Source organism: Centroberyx gerrardi, chromosome 7, assembly GCF_048128805.1.
Source record: "Centroberyx gerrardi isolate f3 chromosome 7, fCenGer3.hap1.cur.20231027, whole genome shotgun sequence".
Lineage (NCBI taxonomy): Eukaryota > Metazoa > Chordata > Actinopteri > Beryciformes > Berycidae > Centroberyx > Centroberyx gerrardi.
This window is the reverse complement of record NC_136003.1, coordinates 33,715,398-33,730,032: the sequence shown is the minus strand read 5'-3', so window position 1 is coordinate 33,730,032 and position 14,635 is coordinate 33,715,398. Positions and strand designations below refer to the sequence as shown.

Here is a 14,635-nt window from a genome sequence, read left to right as displayed (position 1 = left end):
CATCACTCTCTCTTGCCATGAGATTCAGACTGGAGTTAGCTCGCAATGCTAACGCAATGCTAACACTTGGCTAACACTTGGCTAACTTTAGCATGGCGACCGAGGTTAGAGGAGGCAGTGAAAACGGTCTGAATCTCAGTCTAAACTCTTAACCTTAATCTTAACTTTGTTTTCGAAAAGAACTCTATAAATAAAGCCATTATTATTATTATTATTATTATTATTATTATTAATCTAATCGCCCATCTCAGGTATGTTAGTGGTGTTTCTCCCTGATAAACACAGTCTTCCTCTTCTTTTCTTCATCCTTCCATCGCTGTGGCTTCAGTCAGCTGCTGGAGGTGTTCCTCTCTCTCTCTCTCTCTCTCTGCGAGGTGGAGGATGGAGCGATAAGGAGGAGGAGGAAGAGAGCCAGGCGTCCCTCCCTCTCACTGAATGGGAAAGGTCAAAGGTGAAAGGTGAGCAAAGTCAGAAGGTGAGAAGCAGTTCATCCCAGAATTTACTACATTACCAGCAGAGGTTTGACCAAGTCAACTTTGCTTAAGTCCCAAGTCAAGTCCCAAGTCTAAATGTAGATTACCAAGTGCAAGACTTCTCTGTAGGTACGGTTAGCTTAGCTGTTAGCCTTTATGCACGCTGCTTTGTAATGTTTGTCCTTAGCTGGCCTCCATAGTGCAGTGGGGGGAGGAGAGGCTTTGCTGTGAGTTTATTTACAAATATCTTGCTGTTTTACTCGCCCTCTAGTGGTCAGAAAGTTTCCCTTATTGCAGCTTTAAAGGAACAATCAGTAATATTTTTCTGGCTCATTGCACAAAATAACCATAATATCAGCGGGGGTTCACAGGTGTTGTTGATCAGCCGGTCGCTCCACTGCTGAGACTTCAAGCTTTCTGACCCAGCAGTCCGGTCTGTTGTCTGTTCTGGTGGAAACGCTCCACACCGCCTCGTGTTCAGAACTTCTTTCAGTTTCATTTGTTCTTCCATGGAAGAACGAGCTGCAGCGAAGCCTAAAGCTGACAGCTGCTCCAAAACCCGGTGAACACACTGCAGCGCCTCAAAGGAGGAGGAGCTTAGAGTCTGAAAACCTTGCAGACCGATGTGGAGTTGGTCTTACATTTGTTGGACAAGTAAGCAAACTGTGATGTAGCTAATAGCCACACATACTGAATGACTATAGGAACACTATAGAAAACACTATAGCCAATGATGCTGTAGTTGCTATGGCCGCTGTTAGATGTTACTAAAGAGTCCAGATTACTGAGTGTTCCTTTAAATACTGCTGAGTTCCCACTAGCTCTACTAGCTGCTGGTCTAATATTCTAACTGCTGGTCTCACGGCTCCACTGATAAACTAAACCGGCAGCCCGGTTGGAGGTCTGAATCCCAGCCGGCTGGGAGCAGGGCAGCGAGCCTCACCGGGCGGCTGTGTTCGGGGGCAAAGGTCACGGCCTTTCCTGACCGCTCCTGACATCCACCGCTGCTGCTGCTGAGGGAGCTCTTCAGCACCACACCTGACGTAGAACAGAGACACATAGATGTTACTGCTGCAGCACAGAACAGACACATAGATGTTACTGCTGCAGCATAGAACAGACACATAGATGTTACTGCTGCAGCACAGAACAGAGACACATAGATGTTACTGCTGCAGCACAGAACAGACACATAGATGTTACTGCTGCAGCATAGAACAGACACATAGATGTTACTGCTGCAGCATAGAACAGACACATAGATGTTACTGCTGCAGCATAGAACAGACACATAGATGTTACTGCTGCAGCATAGAACAGACACATAGATGTTACTGCTGCAGCACAGAACAGAGACACATAGATGTTACTGCTGCAGCATAGAACAGACACATAGATGTTACTGCTGCATCTGTTGTCAGACGACTGCAACAATATAAAAAGGTGATTTCATCAATGGTCACAAGATGCTAACAGCACAGAAATTACTGTTAGCCTCGGTTAGTCAGTTCGCATTTTGTGAGCCTCAATCAGATCTTTGTAGTGTTGCAGCCTGACAACAGACACAGAAAGCTGTGTCAGTGGCAGCAGCTGCATTGTGTTAAACACTGTGTTGAAACACTAACTCGGTGATAGACAGAAAGTTGGCTTCTTAACATTGCTGGCAATGGAGGGAACTGATCTATAACCTGAGGTGCGTCAGCCATGTTGGAGTTTTGTTACAGTACAACAGGACGCAGTGTGTCCTCCCACCTGCAGGAGGCAGCGTGTCCGGTCTCTGCAGGCTGTTCCTGCGGGCGGGGGGGTAGCTGCCGGTCTTGGAGAGCCGTCGCTGCCGGCTGTTGAGCATGGCGGCCGGCGAGACGATGCCAGGGGGCGGGACTTTACCCATCCTCTCATACAGCTCCTCAATCTCTCGCTTCTGATTGGCCTGCAGGTTCTGCACTTCTGACAGGTGTCTGTAGGGGGGGGGGGGGGGGGAGATGGTAGCTATAAACATCCTACTAGAAAATACTGTTCAGCTTCCAGATGGTAAAAACTAGAGCAAATACTGTTAGTTTTCTTCTTCAGTCTCACTCTTGAGTTCTGTGTTCATCGTCCACCAGGATCTGAGCTCTCTAACATTCAGTAACTGTAATAAAATGGAGCTTTTGGTTGCTGCAAATTCCAAACCTTTTACACAAAACTCGCTCTGCTAGCTCAGTCGAGATCAGTGGTCACCAACCTTTTCCAAGCCAAGATCTACCGTTCAGAAATATAAGAAATAAAAGCCCACTGATGTTTAAATGCTGAATAATACTGCCTCTTCTCTTTTTATTTTGTTTACAACCAGTCCATTTTAACAATTTTTAAATATTCTTTTGCTGGAGAATGTTTTAGTTCCATCTAGACTCCAGCAAAAAAATAGAGAGTCACATAGATTAGCCGTTGAGAGAGAGAGAGAGAGAGAGAAAGATGGGAAAGGAGAGGGAGAGAGAGCCGTGCTGAGGTCGACTTCTGATTGGATTTCCGATTTTCAGAACAGAGAAATCAGCTGATCGGCTTTTCTCAGCGGAGAAACGACTTCAGAGATCAGATTGTTTTTTAAACCAACAATGACTAAACAACACATTTTAACGAGAAATTGCAGTTGGTAATTCAGTTGTTCAGGAAATCACTGTCCTCTCCTGTTTTTATATCTGCTTTATTATTTTTCTTGCTATTTTTGCTGTAGCTTATCAGTCCGTTTTAATCAGTGTGTTCACCTTTCACGCAGGTCCTGCAGCTCCTCCCACATCTCCTCGTCCTCGCTCTCTGATTCGTCGGAGCTGACGTAGGAAGCAGAGCGGGTGTAGCTCATCCATGATTGGCTGAGCCCGGGGCTGCCTGCTGTCCCCTCCCACAGGCTGACGCTCAGCCTCCTCGCTCCCCTCCTCCTCCTCTGCTCCTCCTCCTCCTCTTCGCCCCTCCTCCTTCTCTCCTCCTCTTCTCCCTCTCCTCCTCTCTCCTCCTCTCCTCCAGAGTTGCCACGGTAACTGAGAGACGCTGCCGGATGGTAATTGGGCGGGGAGACTGTCGCCGTGCCGATGCTGCTCTCGGATTCGCCTCGCTCCTCCGTACTGCTCTCTGATTGGCTGTCGCTGGAAGGAGGGGGAGAGCGAGCGGTGGGTGTGGCCTGGTGGAGAGGGCGGGGCTCCTGACGATGGGAGGGGTGAATTTCTTTAGTGGCTGTAACCTGGAAACGGCCGACTGTGACGACTGGTGATTTCTTCTCTGGAGAGAGAGAGAGAGAGAGAGAGGGAGAGAGAGAGAGAGAGAGAGAGAGGAGAGAGAGAGAGAGAGAGAGAGAGGGAGAGAGAGAGAGAGAGAGAGAGTCAACATGCCATCCAATATAAATACAGCCAATCATGATTTAATGTCTTACAAAAAGAGAGAAAGCAACAGACTGACAGACAGAGACAGACAGACAGACAGACGTCTTACCCTCTGATATGGGTGACAGTCTAGTTGACACAGCAGCCAGGGAGAGGGGAGAGGACACCTAGACAACAAGAGGACGAATAAAAACATCACCACCATCATCATCATCATCATCATCATCATCATCATCAGCAGCAGCAGCAGCATCACCATTGTTGAAAACAGAGACTTTATATCCAGCATTTCATTGGCCGGCTGTGATCAGATGACACAGGTGCATTCGTAACACAGGTAGTTTGTTTCTAGCCTTCGGAGCAATGAGCAGCACGGTCCGCTGCCCTCAATATGAGTTCACCCACGCCAGCTGATCTTTTGGGATGACTTATCAAGGCCGCCCATAGGTTTCTGCACAGGGCGGCTCAGCCTGCCAAGTCGAAGCAGAGACAGCTGTCCTCAGGTCAGCTCAGAAGGTCAGCTGTCCTCAGGTCAGCTCAGAAGGACAGCTGTCCTCAGGTCAGCTCAGAAGTCAGCTGTCCTCAGGTCAGCTGTCCTCAGGTCAGTTCAGAAGGACAGCTGTCCTCAGGTCAGCTGTCCTCAGGTCAGCTGTCCTCAGGTCAGCTCAGAAGTCAGCTGTCCTCAGGTCAGCTCAGAAGGACAGCTGTCCTCAGGTCAGCTCAGAAGTCAGCTGTCCTCAGGTCAGCTCAGAAGTCAGCTGTCCTCAGGTCAGCTGTCCTCAGGTCAGCTCAGAAGTCAGCTGTCCTCAGGTCAGCTCAGAAGTCAGCTGTCCTCAGGTCAGCTCAGAAGGACAGCTGTCCTCAGGTCAGCTGTCCTCAGGTCAGCTCAGAAGTCAGCTGTCCTCAGGTCAGCTCAGAAGGACAGCTGTCCTCAGGTCAGCTGTCCTCAGGTCAGCTGTCCTCAGGTCAGCTGTCCTCAGGTCAGCTGTCCTCAGGTCAGCTCAGAAGTCAGCTGTCCTCAGGTCAGCTCAGAAGTCAGCTGTCCTCAGGTCAGCTCAGAAGGACAGCTGTCCTCAGGTCAGCTCAGAAGTCAGCTGTCCTCAGGTCAGCTCAGAAGTCAGCTGTCCTCAGGTCAGCTCAGAAGGACAGCTGTCCTCAGGTCAGCTCAGAAGGACAGCTGTCCTCAGGTCAGCTCAGAAGTCAGCTGTCCTCAGGTCAGCTCATAAGTCAGCTGTCCTCAGGTCAGCTCAGAAGGACAGCTGTCCTCAGGTCAGCTCAGAAGGACAGCTGTCCTCAGGTCAGCTGTCCTCAGGTCAGCTGTCCTCAGGTCAGCTCAGAAGGACAGCTGTCCTCAGGTCAGCTCAGAAGGACAGCTGTCCTCAGGTCAGCTGTCCTCAAGAAGTCAATGCCTTGCTACCAGACACCATGTTCGGCCCAGCAGTCAACTGAACACACTCAGCACTCAGAGTATGTATCTGGATACAGACTCCTTTCTGAGACTCAGTGCAGATTTACAGCCTGTCAGTTTGTCATGTGTTCACAGAGATGGAAGCTGTGGTTCAGGAAGTCAGCAGAGCACAACATTACCTTTCATTTGAATCGAGGCCTGGGAAAGGGAAATAAGCTCTGTTAAATCCACCCTGCAGGTCATCTTAGCTCTCATGGAGGTTGAGGACATACTTAACTCAAACCCCCTCAGGTACACCTCAGCGGACATTGCTGATCAAGAACCCATTACACCTAACCTTCTGTTGATGGGACAGCGAGATGCAGGGAATGTATTTGATGAACATATACAGGGGAACAATACTGTTTAACTGCTGGAGCAGTGAGCAGAATGGACCATTGCTCTTTATATTTGAGTTTCTTTTCTCTGTGTGAAGTCCTGTGTGCGCCTGCATGAGAGTGAGCAAGGTTAAAATTGTTACAGCATCATGTTTACATCATAATTATGCAGCGCAGCAGTTAATCTATACTTCAAACTGTTTCTAATGTTTTTTGTGGTTAATAAGGTTGTTAATGATTCTAATTAATCCTGCTGATGCTACCACAGTTCAGTAGGATTGTAAGTACTATATTTGGTCATGACTTTTAAAGTAGGTTTGTGGATTCCAGTTTATGATTATATTACATAGTGCAATGTGCTGTCTTTTAAGATGATAATGCTATGTTATCCAACATGGCAGATTACCCATTTAGTGTGTGTGTGTGTGTGTGTGTGTGTGTGTGTGTGTGTGTGTTACCATGTTGTGAGGGCTGGGAGCAGCTAAGGAGGGAGAGTCATACGGCTCTCCTCTGGGACTGGGGACACTGGGCGGACTGGAGACACTGGGCGGACTGGGCAGACTGGAGACACTGGGCAGACTGGAGACACTGGGCGGACTGGAGACACTGGGCAGACTGGAGACACTGGGCGGACTGGAGACACTGGGCAGACTGGAGACACTGGGAAGACTGGAGACACTGGGCGGACTGGGCAGACTGGAGACACTGGGCAGACTGGGCAGACTGGAGACACTGGGCGGACTGGAGACACTGGGCAGACTGGGCAGACTGGAGACACTGGGCAGACTGGGCAGACTGGAGACACTGGGCGGACCAGAGACACTGGGCAGACTGGGCAGACTGGAGACACTGGGCGGACTGGAGACACTGGGCGGACTGGAGACACTGGGCAGACTGGAGACACTGGGCGGACTGGAGACACTGGGCAGACTGGAGACACTGGGCGGACTGGGCAGACTGGAGACACTGGGCGGACTGGAGACACTGGGCAGACTGGGCAGACTGGAGACACTGGGCAGACTGGAGACACTGGGCGGACTGGAGACACTGGGCGGACTGGGCAGACTGGAGACACTGGGCGGACTGGAGACACTGGGCAGACTGGGGACACTGGGCAGACTGGAGATGGACACAGAGCCTCTCTCTGAACCTGGGAATCAGTCAGTAAACAGTCAGTCAGCCAGTCTGGATAAATCAGTTTTATTGATCTGTATTAGCAGGGACTCACCATGGGGGGGCGGAGCTGAGCCTGCCTGCAGGAGCGCTGGGCTGGGAGGCTGGAGGGAGGGAAGGAGGGAGGGAAGGAAGGAGGGAAGGAGGGAGGGAAGGAAGGAAGGAGGAAATGAGAGAAAGCAAGTGAATGAATGAATGAATGAATGAATGAATGAATGAATAGTTCCTGCTGCTGGTCCTGAAGCTGCTTGTCCTCAGTCTGTTCTGTGCTTCATAAACAGCTGATCCTAACTGGAGGTTTTCCAACCCCGACTGTCCTCTGTTGTCTACTGTGTTCTACTGTGTTCTACTGTCTTCTACTGTCATCTACTGTCATCTACTGTCTTCTACTGTCTTCTACTGTCATCTACTGTCATCTACTGTCTTCTACTGTCATCTACTGTCATCTACTGTCTTCTACTGTCATCTACTGTCTTCTACTGTCATCTACTGTCTTCTACTGTCATCTACTGTCATCTACTGTGTTCTACTGTCATCTACTGTCATCTACTGTGTTCTACTGTCATCTACTGTGTTCTACTGTCATCTACTGTCATCTACTGTCTTCTACTGTCATCTACTGTCATCTACTGTGTTCTACTGTCATCTACTGTCATCTACTGTCATCTACTGTGTTCTACTGTCATCTACTGTCATCTACTGTCATCTACTGTCTTCTACTGTCTTCTACTGTGTTTTACTGTGTTCTACTGTCATCTACTGTCATCTACTGTCATCTACTGTGTTCTACTGTCTTCTACTGTCTTCAACTGTCTTCTACTGTCTTCAACTGTCATCTACTGTCTTCAACTGTCATCTACTGTCTTCTACTGTGTTTTACTGTGTTTTACTGTGTTCTACTGTCATCTACTGTCTTCTACTGTCATCTACTGTGTTCTACTGTCATCTACTGTCTTCTACTGTGTTTTACTGTGTTCTACTGTCATCTACTGTCTTCTACTGTCATCTACTGTCATCTACTGTTCTACTGTCTTCTACTGTCATCTACTGTCTTCTACTGTCTTCTACTGTCTTCTACTGTCATCTACTGTCATCTACTGTCTTCAACTGTCATCTACTGTCTTCAACTGTCATCTACTGTCTTCTATTGTCATCTACTGTCTTCTACTGTCTTCTACTGTCTTCAACTGTCATCTACTGTCATCTACTGTCTTCTACTGTCATCTACTGTCTTCAACTGTCATCTACTGTCTTCTACTGTCATCTACTGTCTTCAACTGTCTTCAACTGTCTTCAACTGTCATCTACTGTCATCTACTGTCTTCTACTGTCTTCTACTGTCATCTATTGTCATCTACTGTCATCTACTGTCTTCTACTGTCTTCTACTGTCTTCAACTGTCTTCAACTGTCATCTACTGTCATCTACTGTCATCTACTGTCTTCTACTGTCTTCAACTGTCATCTACTGTCTTCTACTGTCTTCAACTGTCATCTACTGTCTTCTACTGTCTTCTACTGTGTTTTACTGTCTTCTACTGTCTTCAACTGTCATCTACTGTCTTCTACTGTCTTCAACTGTCTTCAACTGTCATCTACTGTGTTTTACTGTGTTCTACTGTCATCTACTGTCATCTACTGTCATCTACTGTGTTCTACTGTCTTCTACTGTCTTCAACTGTCTTCTACTGTCTTCTACTGTCTTCTACTGTCTTCTACTGTCATCTACTGTCTTCAACTGTCATCTACTGTCTTCTACTGTCTTCTACTGTCTTCTACTGTGTTTTACTGTGTTCTACTGTCATCTACTGTCATCTACTGTCATCTACTGTGTTCTACTGTCTTCTACTGTCTTCAACTGTCTTCTACTGTCTTCAACTGTCATCTACTGTCTTCAACTGTCATCTACTGTCTTCTACTGTGTTTTACTGTGTTTTACTGTGTTCTACTGTCATCTACTGTCTTCTACTGTCATCTACTGTGTTCTACTGTCATCTACTGTCTTCTACTGTGTTTTACTGTGTTCTACTGTCATCTACTGTCTTCTACTGTCATCTACTGTCATCTACTGTTCTACTGTCTTCTACTGTCATCTACTGTCTTCTACTGTCTTCTACTGTCTTCTACTGTCATCTACTGTCATCTACTGTCTTCAACTGTCATCTACTGTCTTCAACTGTCATCTACTGTCTTCTATTGTCATCTACTGTCTTCTACTGTCTTCTACTGTCTTCAACTGTCATCTACTGTCATCTACTGTCTTCTACTGTCATCTACTGTCTTCAACTGTCATCTACTGTCTTCTACTGTCATCTACTGTCTTCAACTGTCTTCAACTGTCTTCAACTGTCATCTACTGTCATCTACTGTCTTCTACTGTCTTCTACTGTCATCTATTGTCATCTACTGTCATCTACTGTCTTCTACTGTCTTCTACTGTCTTCAACTGTCTTCAACTGTCATCTACTGTCATCTACTGTCATCTACTGTCTTCTACTGTCTTCAACTGTCATCTACTGTCTTCTACTGTCTTCAACTGTCATCTACTGTCTTCTACTGTCTTCTACTGTGTTTTACTGTCTTCTACTGTCTTCAACTGTCATCTACTGTCTTCTACTGTCTTCAACTGTCTTCAACTGTCATCTACTGTGTTTTACTGTGTTCTACTGTCATCTACTGTCATCTACTGTCATCTACTGTGTTCTACTGTCTTCTACTGTCTTCAACTGTCTTCTACTGTCTTCTACTGTCTTCTACTGTCTTCTACTGTCATCTACTGTCTTCAACTGTCATCTACTGTCTTCTACTGTCTTCTACTGTCTTCAACTGTCATCTACTGTCATCTACTGTCTTCTACTGTCTTCTACTGTCATCTACTGTCTTCAACTGTCATCTACTGTCATCTACTGTCTTCTACTGTCTTCAACTGTCTTCAACTGTCTTCAACTGTCTTCAACTGTCATCTACTGTCTTCAACTGTCATCTACTGTCTTCAACTGTCATCTACTGTCTTCTATTGTCATCTACTGTCTTCTACTGTCTTCTACTGTCTTCAACTGTCATCTACTGTCATCTACTGTCTTCTACTGTCTTCTACTGTCATCTACTGTCTTCAACTGTCATCTACTGTCTTCAACTGTCTTCAACTGTCTTCAACTGTCTTCAACTGTCATCTACTGTCTTCTACTGTCTTCTACTGTCTTCTACTGTCATCTACTGTCATCTACTGTCTTCAACTGTCATCTACTGTCTTCTATTGTCATCTACTGTCTTCTACTGTGTTTTACTGTGTTCTACTGTCATCTACTGTCTTCTACTGCCATCTACTGTCTTCTACTGTCTTCTACTGTCTTCAACTGTCATCTACTGTCATCTACTGTCTTCTACTGTCTTCTACTGTCTTCTACTGTCATCTACTGTCTTCTACTGTCTCCTACTGTCTTCTACTGTGTTTTACTGTCTTCTACTGTCTTCAACTGTCATCTACTGTGTTCTACTGTCTTCAACTGTGTTCTACTTGTTGTCTCTACCAGTAGAGGCGTCCCGTCTGTTCCTACCTGGGGAGCGTCCAGAGTCCGGCCCGCTGGCAGCGCCCCCTGCTGGCTCTGCAGCGGCAGGCTGGGGGAGGAGCCTGACGGAGGAGCGGGGGGGTAGAGGTGGGGGTGGGAGGAGGAGGGAGGAGAGAAGGAGGCGTGGCTCGCAGGGTGGAGTTTAGGGGCTAGGGCTGGAGAGATGGGCGGAGAAAAGGTCTGGGGGTGAAAGTTCTGGGTCGGGGTCCCGGGGGGGGGCATGAAGGACTGGGCCACGCTCATGGCCAGAGAGAGCGCATTGGCCAGGGAGAAGAGAGGCTGGCTGGGGGAGGACCAGTGAGGAGGAGCAGGAGGAGGAGCAAGAGGAGCAGGAGGAGCAGGAGGAGCAGGAGGAGGAGCAAGAGGAGGAGGAGCAAGAGGAGCAGGAGGAGCAGGAGGAGGAGAAAGAGGAGGAGGAGCAAGAGGAGGAGCAGGAGGAGGAGCAAGAGAAGGAGCAAGAGGAGCAGCAAGAGGAGCACGAGGAGGAGCAAGAGGAGCAGGAGGAGGAGCAGGAGGAGGAGGAGCAGGAGCAAGAGGAGCAGGAGGAGCAGAAGGAGGAGCAGGAGGAGGAGTAGGAGGAGGAGCAAGAGGAGCAGGAGGAGGAGGAGGAGGAGCAAGAGGAGTAGGAGGAGGAGCAAGAGGAGGAGGAGCAGGAGCAAGAGGAGCAGGAGCTGGGGAGGACACAGCACCTCCCACAGACACTGGACTGCCCCCCCTCACCTCCCCCAACACAGCTCCATGTTTGGCCAGGGAGGGGGAGGAGGAGGAGAGGGAGGAAGAGGAGGAGGAGAAGGGGGAGGTGGGGAGGTTGGGGGGGACCTGGGGGAGGTCAGGGGCAGGGCTCTGGGGGGCGGGGCTCTGGGGGGCGGGGCTCTGGGGGGCGGGGGACGAGGTGTAGCTGGAGTAGTGAGGAGAGGGGAGGTGATACTGAGCAGGGGGGAGGTGGGAGAGAGGGGGGACGGGGTCTGGGTGGGAGTACTGGGGGGGGTGGGGGGGGTGCTGGGAGGAGCCTGGAGAGAGAGAGAGAGAGAGAGAGAGAGAGAGAGAGAGAGAGAGAGAGGGAGAGAATTACTGTCCTGACCTCTGACCTCTTGCTGGTCTGCCTGTTTGTCTTGTCGTTGTCAGATCTGACAGACTGAGTGTTCAGTGTGACAGCAGCACGTCACACAGGACCGGATCTCTGTGGACCGGATCTCTGTGGACCGGATCTCTGTGGCCCGGGCGGCTCGGACCTCGGCTGTGGAGGACCCGCTCCTCCGGCTGCGGGGGGGTAAACCCCGCTGTGCTCCGGACCCGGGCTCCGGACCCGGGCTCCGGACCCGGGCTCCGGACCCGGGCGGAGCTCTGGTGGGTTTTCACACACGGCGTAGTACTGGACCGGCACACCTCGAGACACCCGGGGCCTCATTTATGAAACATTGCGTGCGCACAAAACCGGCATGAAAAGTGCGTGCGCCACCTTTTCACGCAGATTGTCACTGTGTTTATATCATCATGTCTCACACAGCAACATCAGCTTCAGGATTGGTCAGAAGGGCTGATGTCACTGATCGCAGGTTTAGTGTGAAGATGTCAGAGTAACTGATGAGTTGTGCTGCTCTGGTTCCTGTCATGTGATGCCAGTAAAGCGTTTGAATCTGACTGAGGCAGAGACAGAGAGACAGTGTGTGTGTGTGTGTGTGTGTGTGTGCGTGTGTGTGTGTACCTGATGATGTGTGGAAGGACTGTGACCTCAGCGGCCTGACGGGGGGCGTGGCCTCGGGGTCGATGTAGAAGTCTCCGCCCATTAAGGGGGAGGAGTCTCTGGTCACATGACCAACACTCGCCGCTGCATAGTCTGAGAGAGGAAGACATATTAATCTGTCTGTCTGTCTCTCTGTCTGTCTGTCTGTCTCTCTGCCTGTCTGTCTTTCTTTCCTTCCTTCTTTCCTCCCTTCCATCATTCTTTCCTCTCTTCACTCACCTTCATCCTTCATTTTCTTTGTCCCTCTCTTCTTTTTCTCATCATTTCCCTTGCTCCCTTCTGTCATTCCCTCCCCCCCTGTTCCTCCCTTCCTTCTTCCCTCTTACCTCCCCTTTTTTCTTCCTTCTTTCCTTCCTTCCCTTTCTTCTCTCTCCTTCTTTCCCTCCATTCCTTCTTCCCTTCCTCCCTTTCATACGTCTCCCTTCCTTCCTTCCTCAATACCTCCTTTTTTCCTTCCTTCCACCCTCCTTTTTCCTAATAATTTCCTTCTTTCCTTCCTACTTCTTCCCTGTCTCCTTCACTTCCTTATTCCCTCCCTTCTCTCCCTCATCATTTCTGTTCTCCCTTGCTTCCTTCCTTCCCTCCTTGCTTCCTTACCAGGTAGTGAGGAGGAGGACAGTGTTCTGGAGAGGCCCTGGGTTGCCAGGTTTGGCTGAAAAAAAAAAAAATCAGGGAAAAACATTCAAACGGGAAGGATGAAGCATTGTTTAACACACACACACACGCACACACACACACACACACACACACACACACACACACACACACACACCTGGGATTCAGACAGTGCTGAGGTGACGAGGTACGGCAGCCTGTCAGTGTCGGCTGCTGTGATTGGCTCCCCTTGACACATCATGGACTCCGCCCTCTTGATGATGTCGCCCATACGGTTGATGAATCCTTCCCGCTCTGACGGCAGAATGAACTCCCTGTGGACCTACACACACACACACACACACACACACACACACACACACACACACACACACACACACACACACACACACACACACGAAGAAAATGCAGGTGATTGCTGAGCAGCAGTGCTGGTGGATAGGTGGTTGCTAGGAGATTACAAGTGGTTGCTAGAGTGTTTCCAGGTGGTTGCTGTGTGAGTATTAAAACATTTAATTATATTAGATTAAACTTTATTGATTCTGTGGGGAAACCGGGTCGTTGCAGCAGCAACTAGTAACAGGATCCAGCATGAAAAACGGAATATAAGTAAGAATATAATTAAAAAAAAACGGACCATTCCACCACTAAACAGAAATAGCATTAAAGCTTCTTAGTGTAGGATTTGAAGACCGTTGACTTTGCGACTCCTGCTGGTAGCGCCAAAAAACCACAGCATCGCAAACGTCTTTGTGACGTCTTAGCGGCGTTTCCATACAGCTGGAATATCAAAACAAAATACTGCTGCAGATACCTGCAGCTCAGGCATTAGCTCCTATATTATTCATAACCACAGCATTGGACTGTGAAGTAGTTTGTTATTGTGAGAATTGGAGGATCGCTGTCTGTGAACGGTCTGTCCAACACTTCCTGTTCTGATGCTGCAGCCGATGGAACATGCTACCGCTAACGAACTAGACTAAACACAAAGCAAGTAACGTAATCGGAGGATGGAGTTGTATTAAATGTGGCGAATACGTCCGATCGGAAGGCAGAAGGCGGGACCGACACCTCGAGGAACCGGACGGTGAATGCGGACTAACCCGACCCGGTTAACTCTCACGGGACGCCGCGCCGCGTCCCTCTCCCTCTCGGCTCTTTAGCCTCTTCTGTTGCAGGCTTCTGGTTTTGTTTCGGTGCAGAGGGTGCAGCAGTCGGAGTCCTGTCCTCCATGTTGCCACCGTCTGCCATGTTGATTCGCTTCACACTGTTCAATCGAAGCACCTAGCCTGCATTCAAACTGCGTCTGTTGTCTTCCTGGTTCGGTTTGACTTTCTGCCGTAAGTCGGTCCAGTCCGGTTCGCCCCCCCGGACTCAGAGACTGAACAGACTGAAAGCAACACAGAGACTAAACCGGTTTTCTCCACGATGGTCTCATTCAACTGTTATGGTGTCAAATTTAACCCTCCTGTTGTCCTCGGGTCAAAAATGACCCGTTTCTGAGCTGAACAGCAGTGAAAACCTCCTAAATTTATTTTTTTCTGCATGAAATTTAATGACTTCTCCTGCAGTGATCTTACAGTGAAACATTTACCTTTTTTATATTTCTTTATAAAAGCTGTACACCATCAGGGTACAAAGATTGTCTTCAGTTATTAAATCAATTCCAGACTAATTAAAATGTTATAAAAAATGGATAAATGATTTGTAGTAAGTATGAAGCTCAGGGGTCATGATGTTATAAACGCTGCAGCACCAGTCCACTTCTGATGTGTTTTACTGTAAAAACTAACGAAACACTGAATAAAAACCTGGACTGTGAGGCGGAAAACACAGTTATTCCCCAAGTTGTTGATACCTGACAGGTCGTTTCTTCATGCAAAATAGATTTTGGGTTAAAAATGAAATGAAGAGACTTTATACT

General features: G+C 48.5%; 1 protein-coding gene across 1 annotated transcript in view; it reads right to left on the bottom strand.

Moving 5' to 3' along the window:
- Positions 1-312: 312 nt before the first annotated feature.
- wnk4b (WNK lysine deficient protein kinase 4b) overlaps positions 313-14,635 on the bottom strand; it is a 48,179-nt gene continuing 33,856 nt past the window's right edge. Inside the window, exons 13-24 of the mRNA XM_078284552.1 lie at positions 12,869-13,033; positions 12,694-12,748; positions 12,058-12,189; positions 11,172-11,362; positions 10,341-10,676; positions 6,840-6,888; positions 6,070-6,761; positions 3,936-3,993; positions 3,218-3,725; positions 2,226-2,431; positions 1,417-1,511; positions 313-431 (exon numbers count right to left, since the gene is read on the bottom strand). Of these exons, the coding sequence (XP_078140678.1) occupies positions 429-431; positions 1,417-1,511; positions 2,226-2,431; positions 3,218-3,725; positions 3,936-3,993; positions 6,070-6,761; positions 6,840-6,888; positions 10,341-10,676; positions 11,172-11,362; positions 12,058-12,189; positions 12,694-12,748; positions 12,869-13,033 (2,490 nt within the window). The 3' untranslated portion in view covers positions 313-428. The remainder of the gene's footprint in view (positions 432-1,416; positions 1,512-2,225; positions 2,432-3,217; positions 3,726-3,935; positions 3,994-6,069; positions 6,762-6,839; positions 6,889-10,340; positions 10,677-11,171; positions 11,363-12,057; positions 12,190-12,693; positions 12,749-12,868; positions 13,034-14,635) is intronic.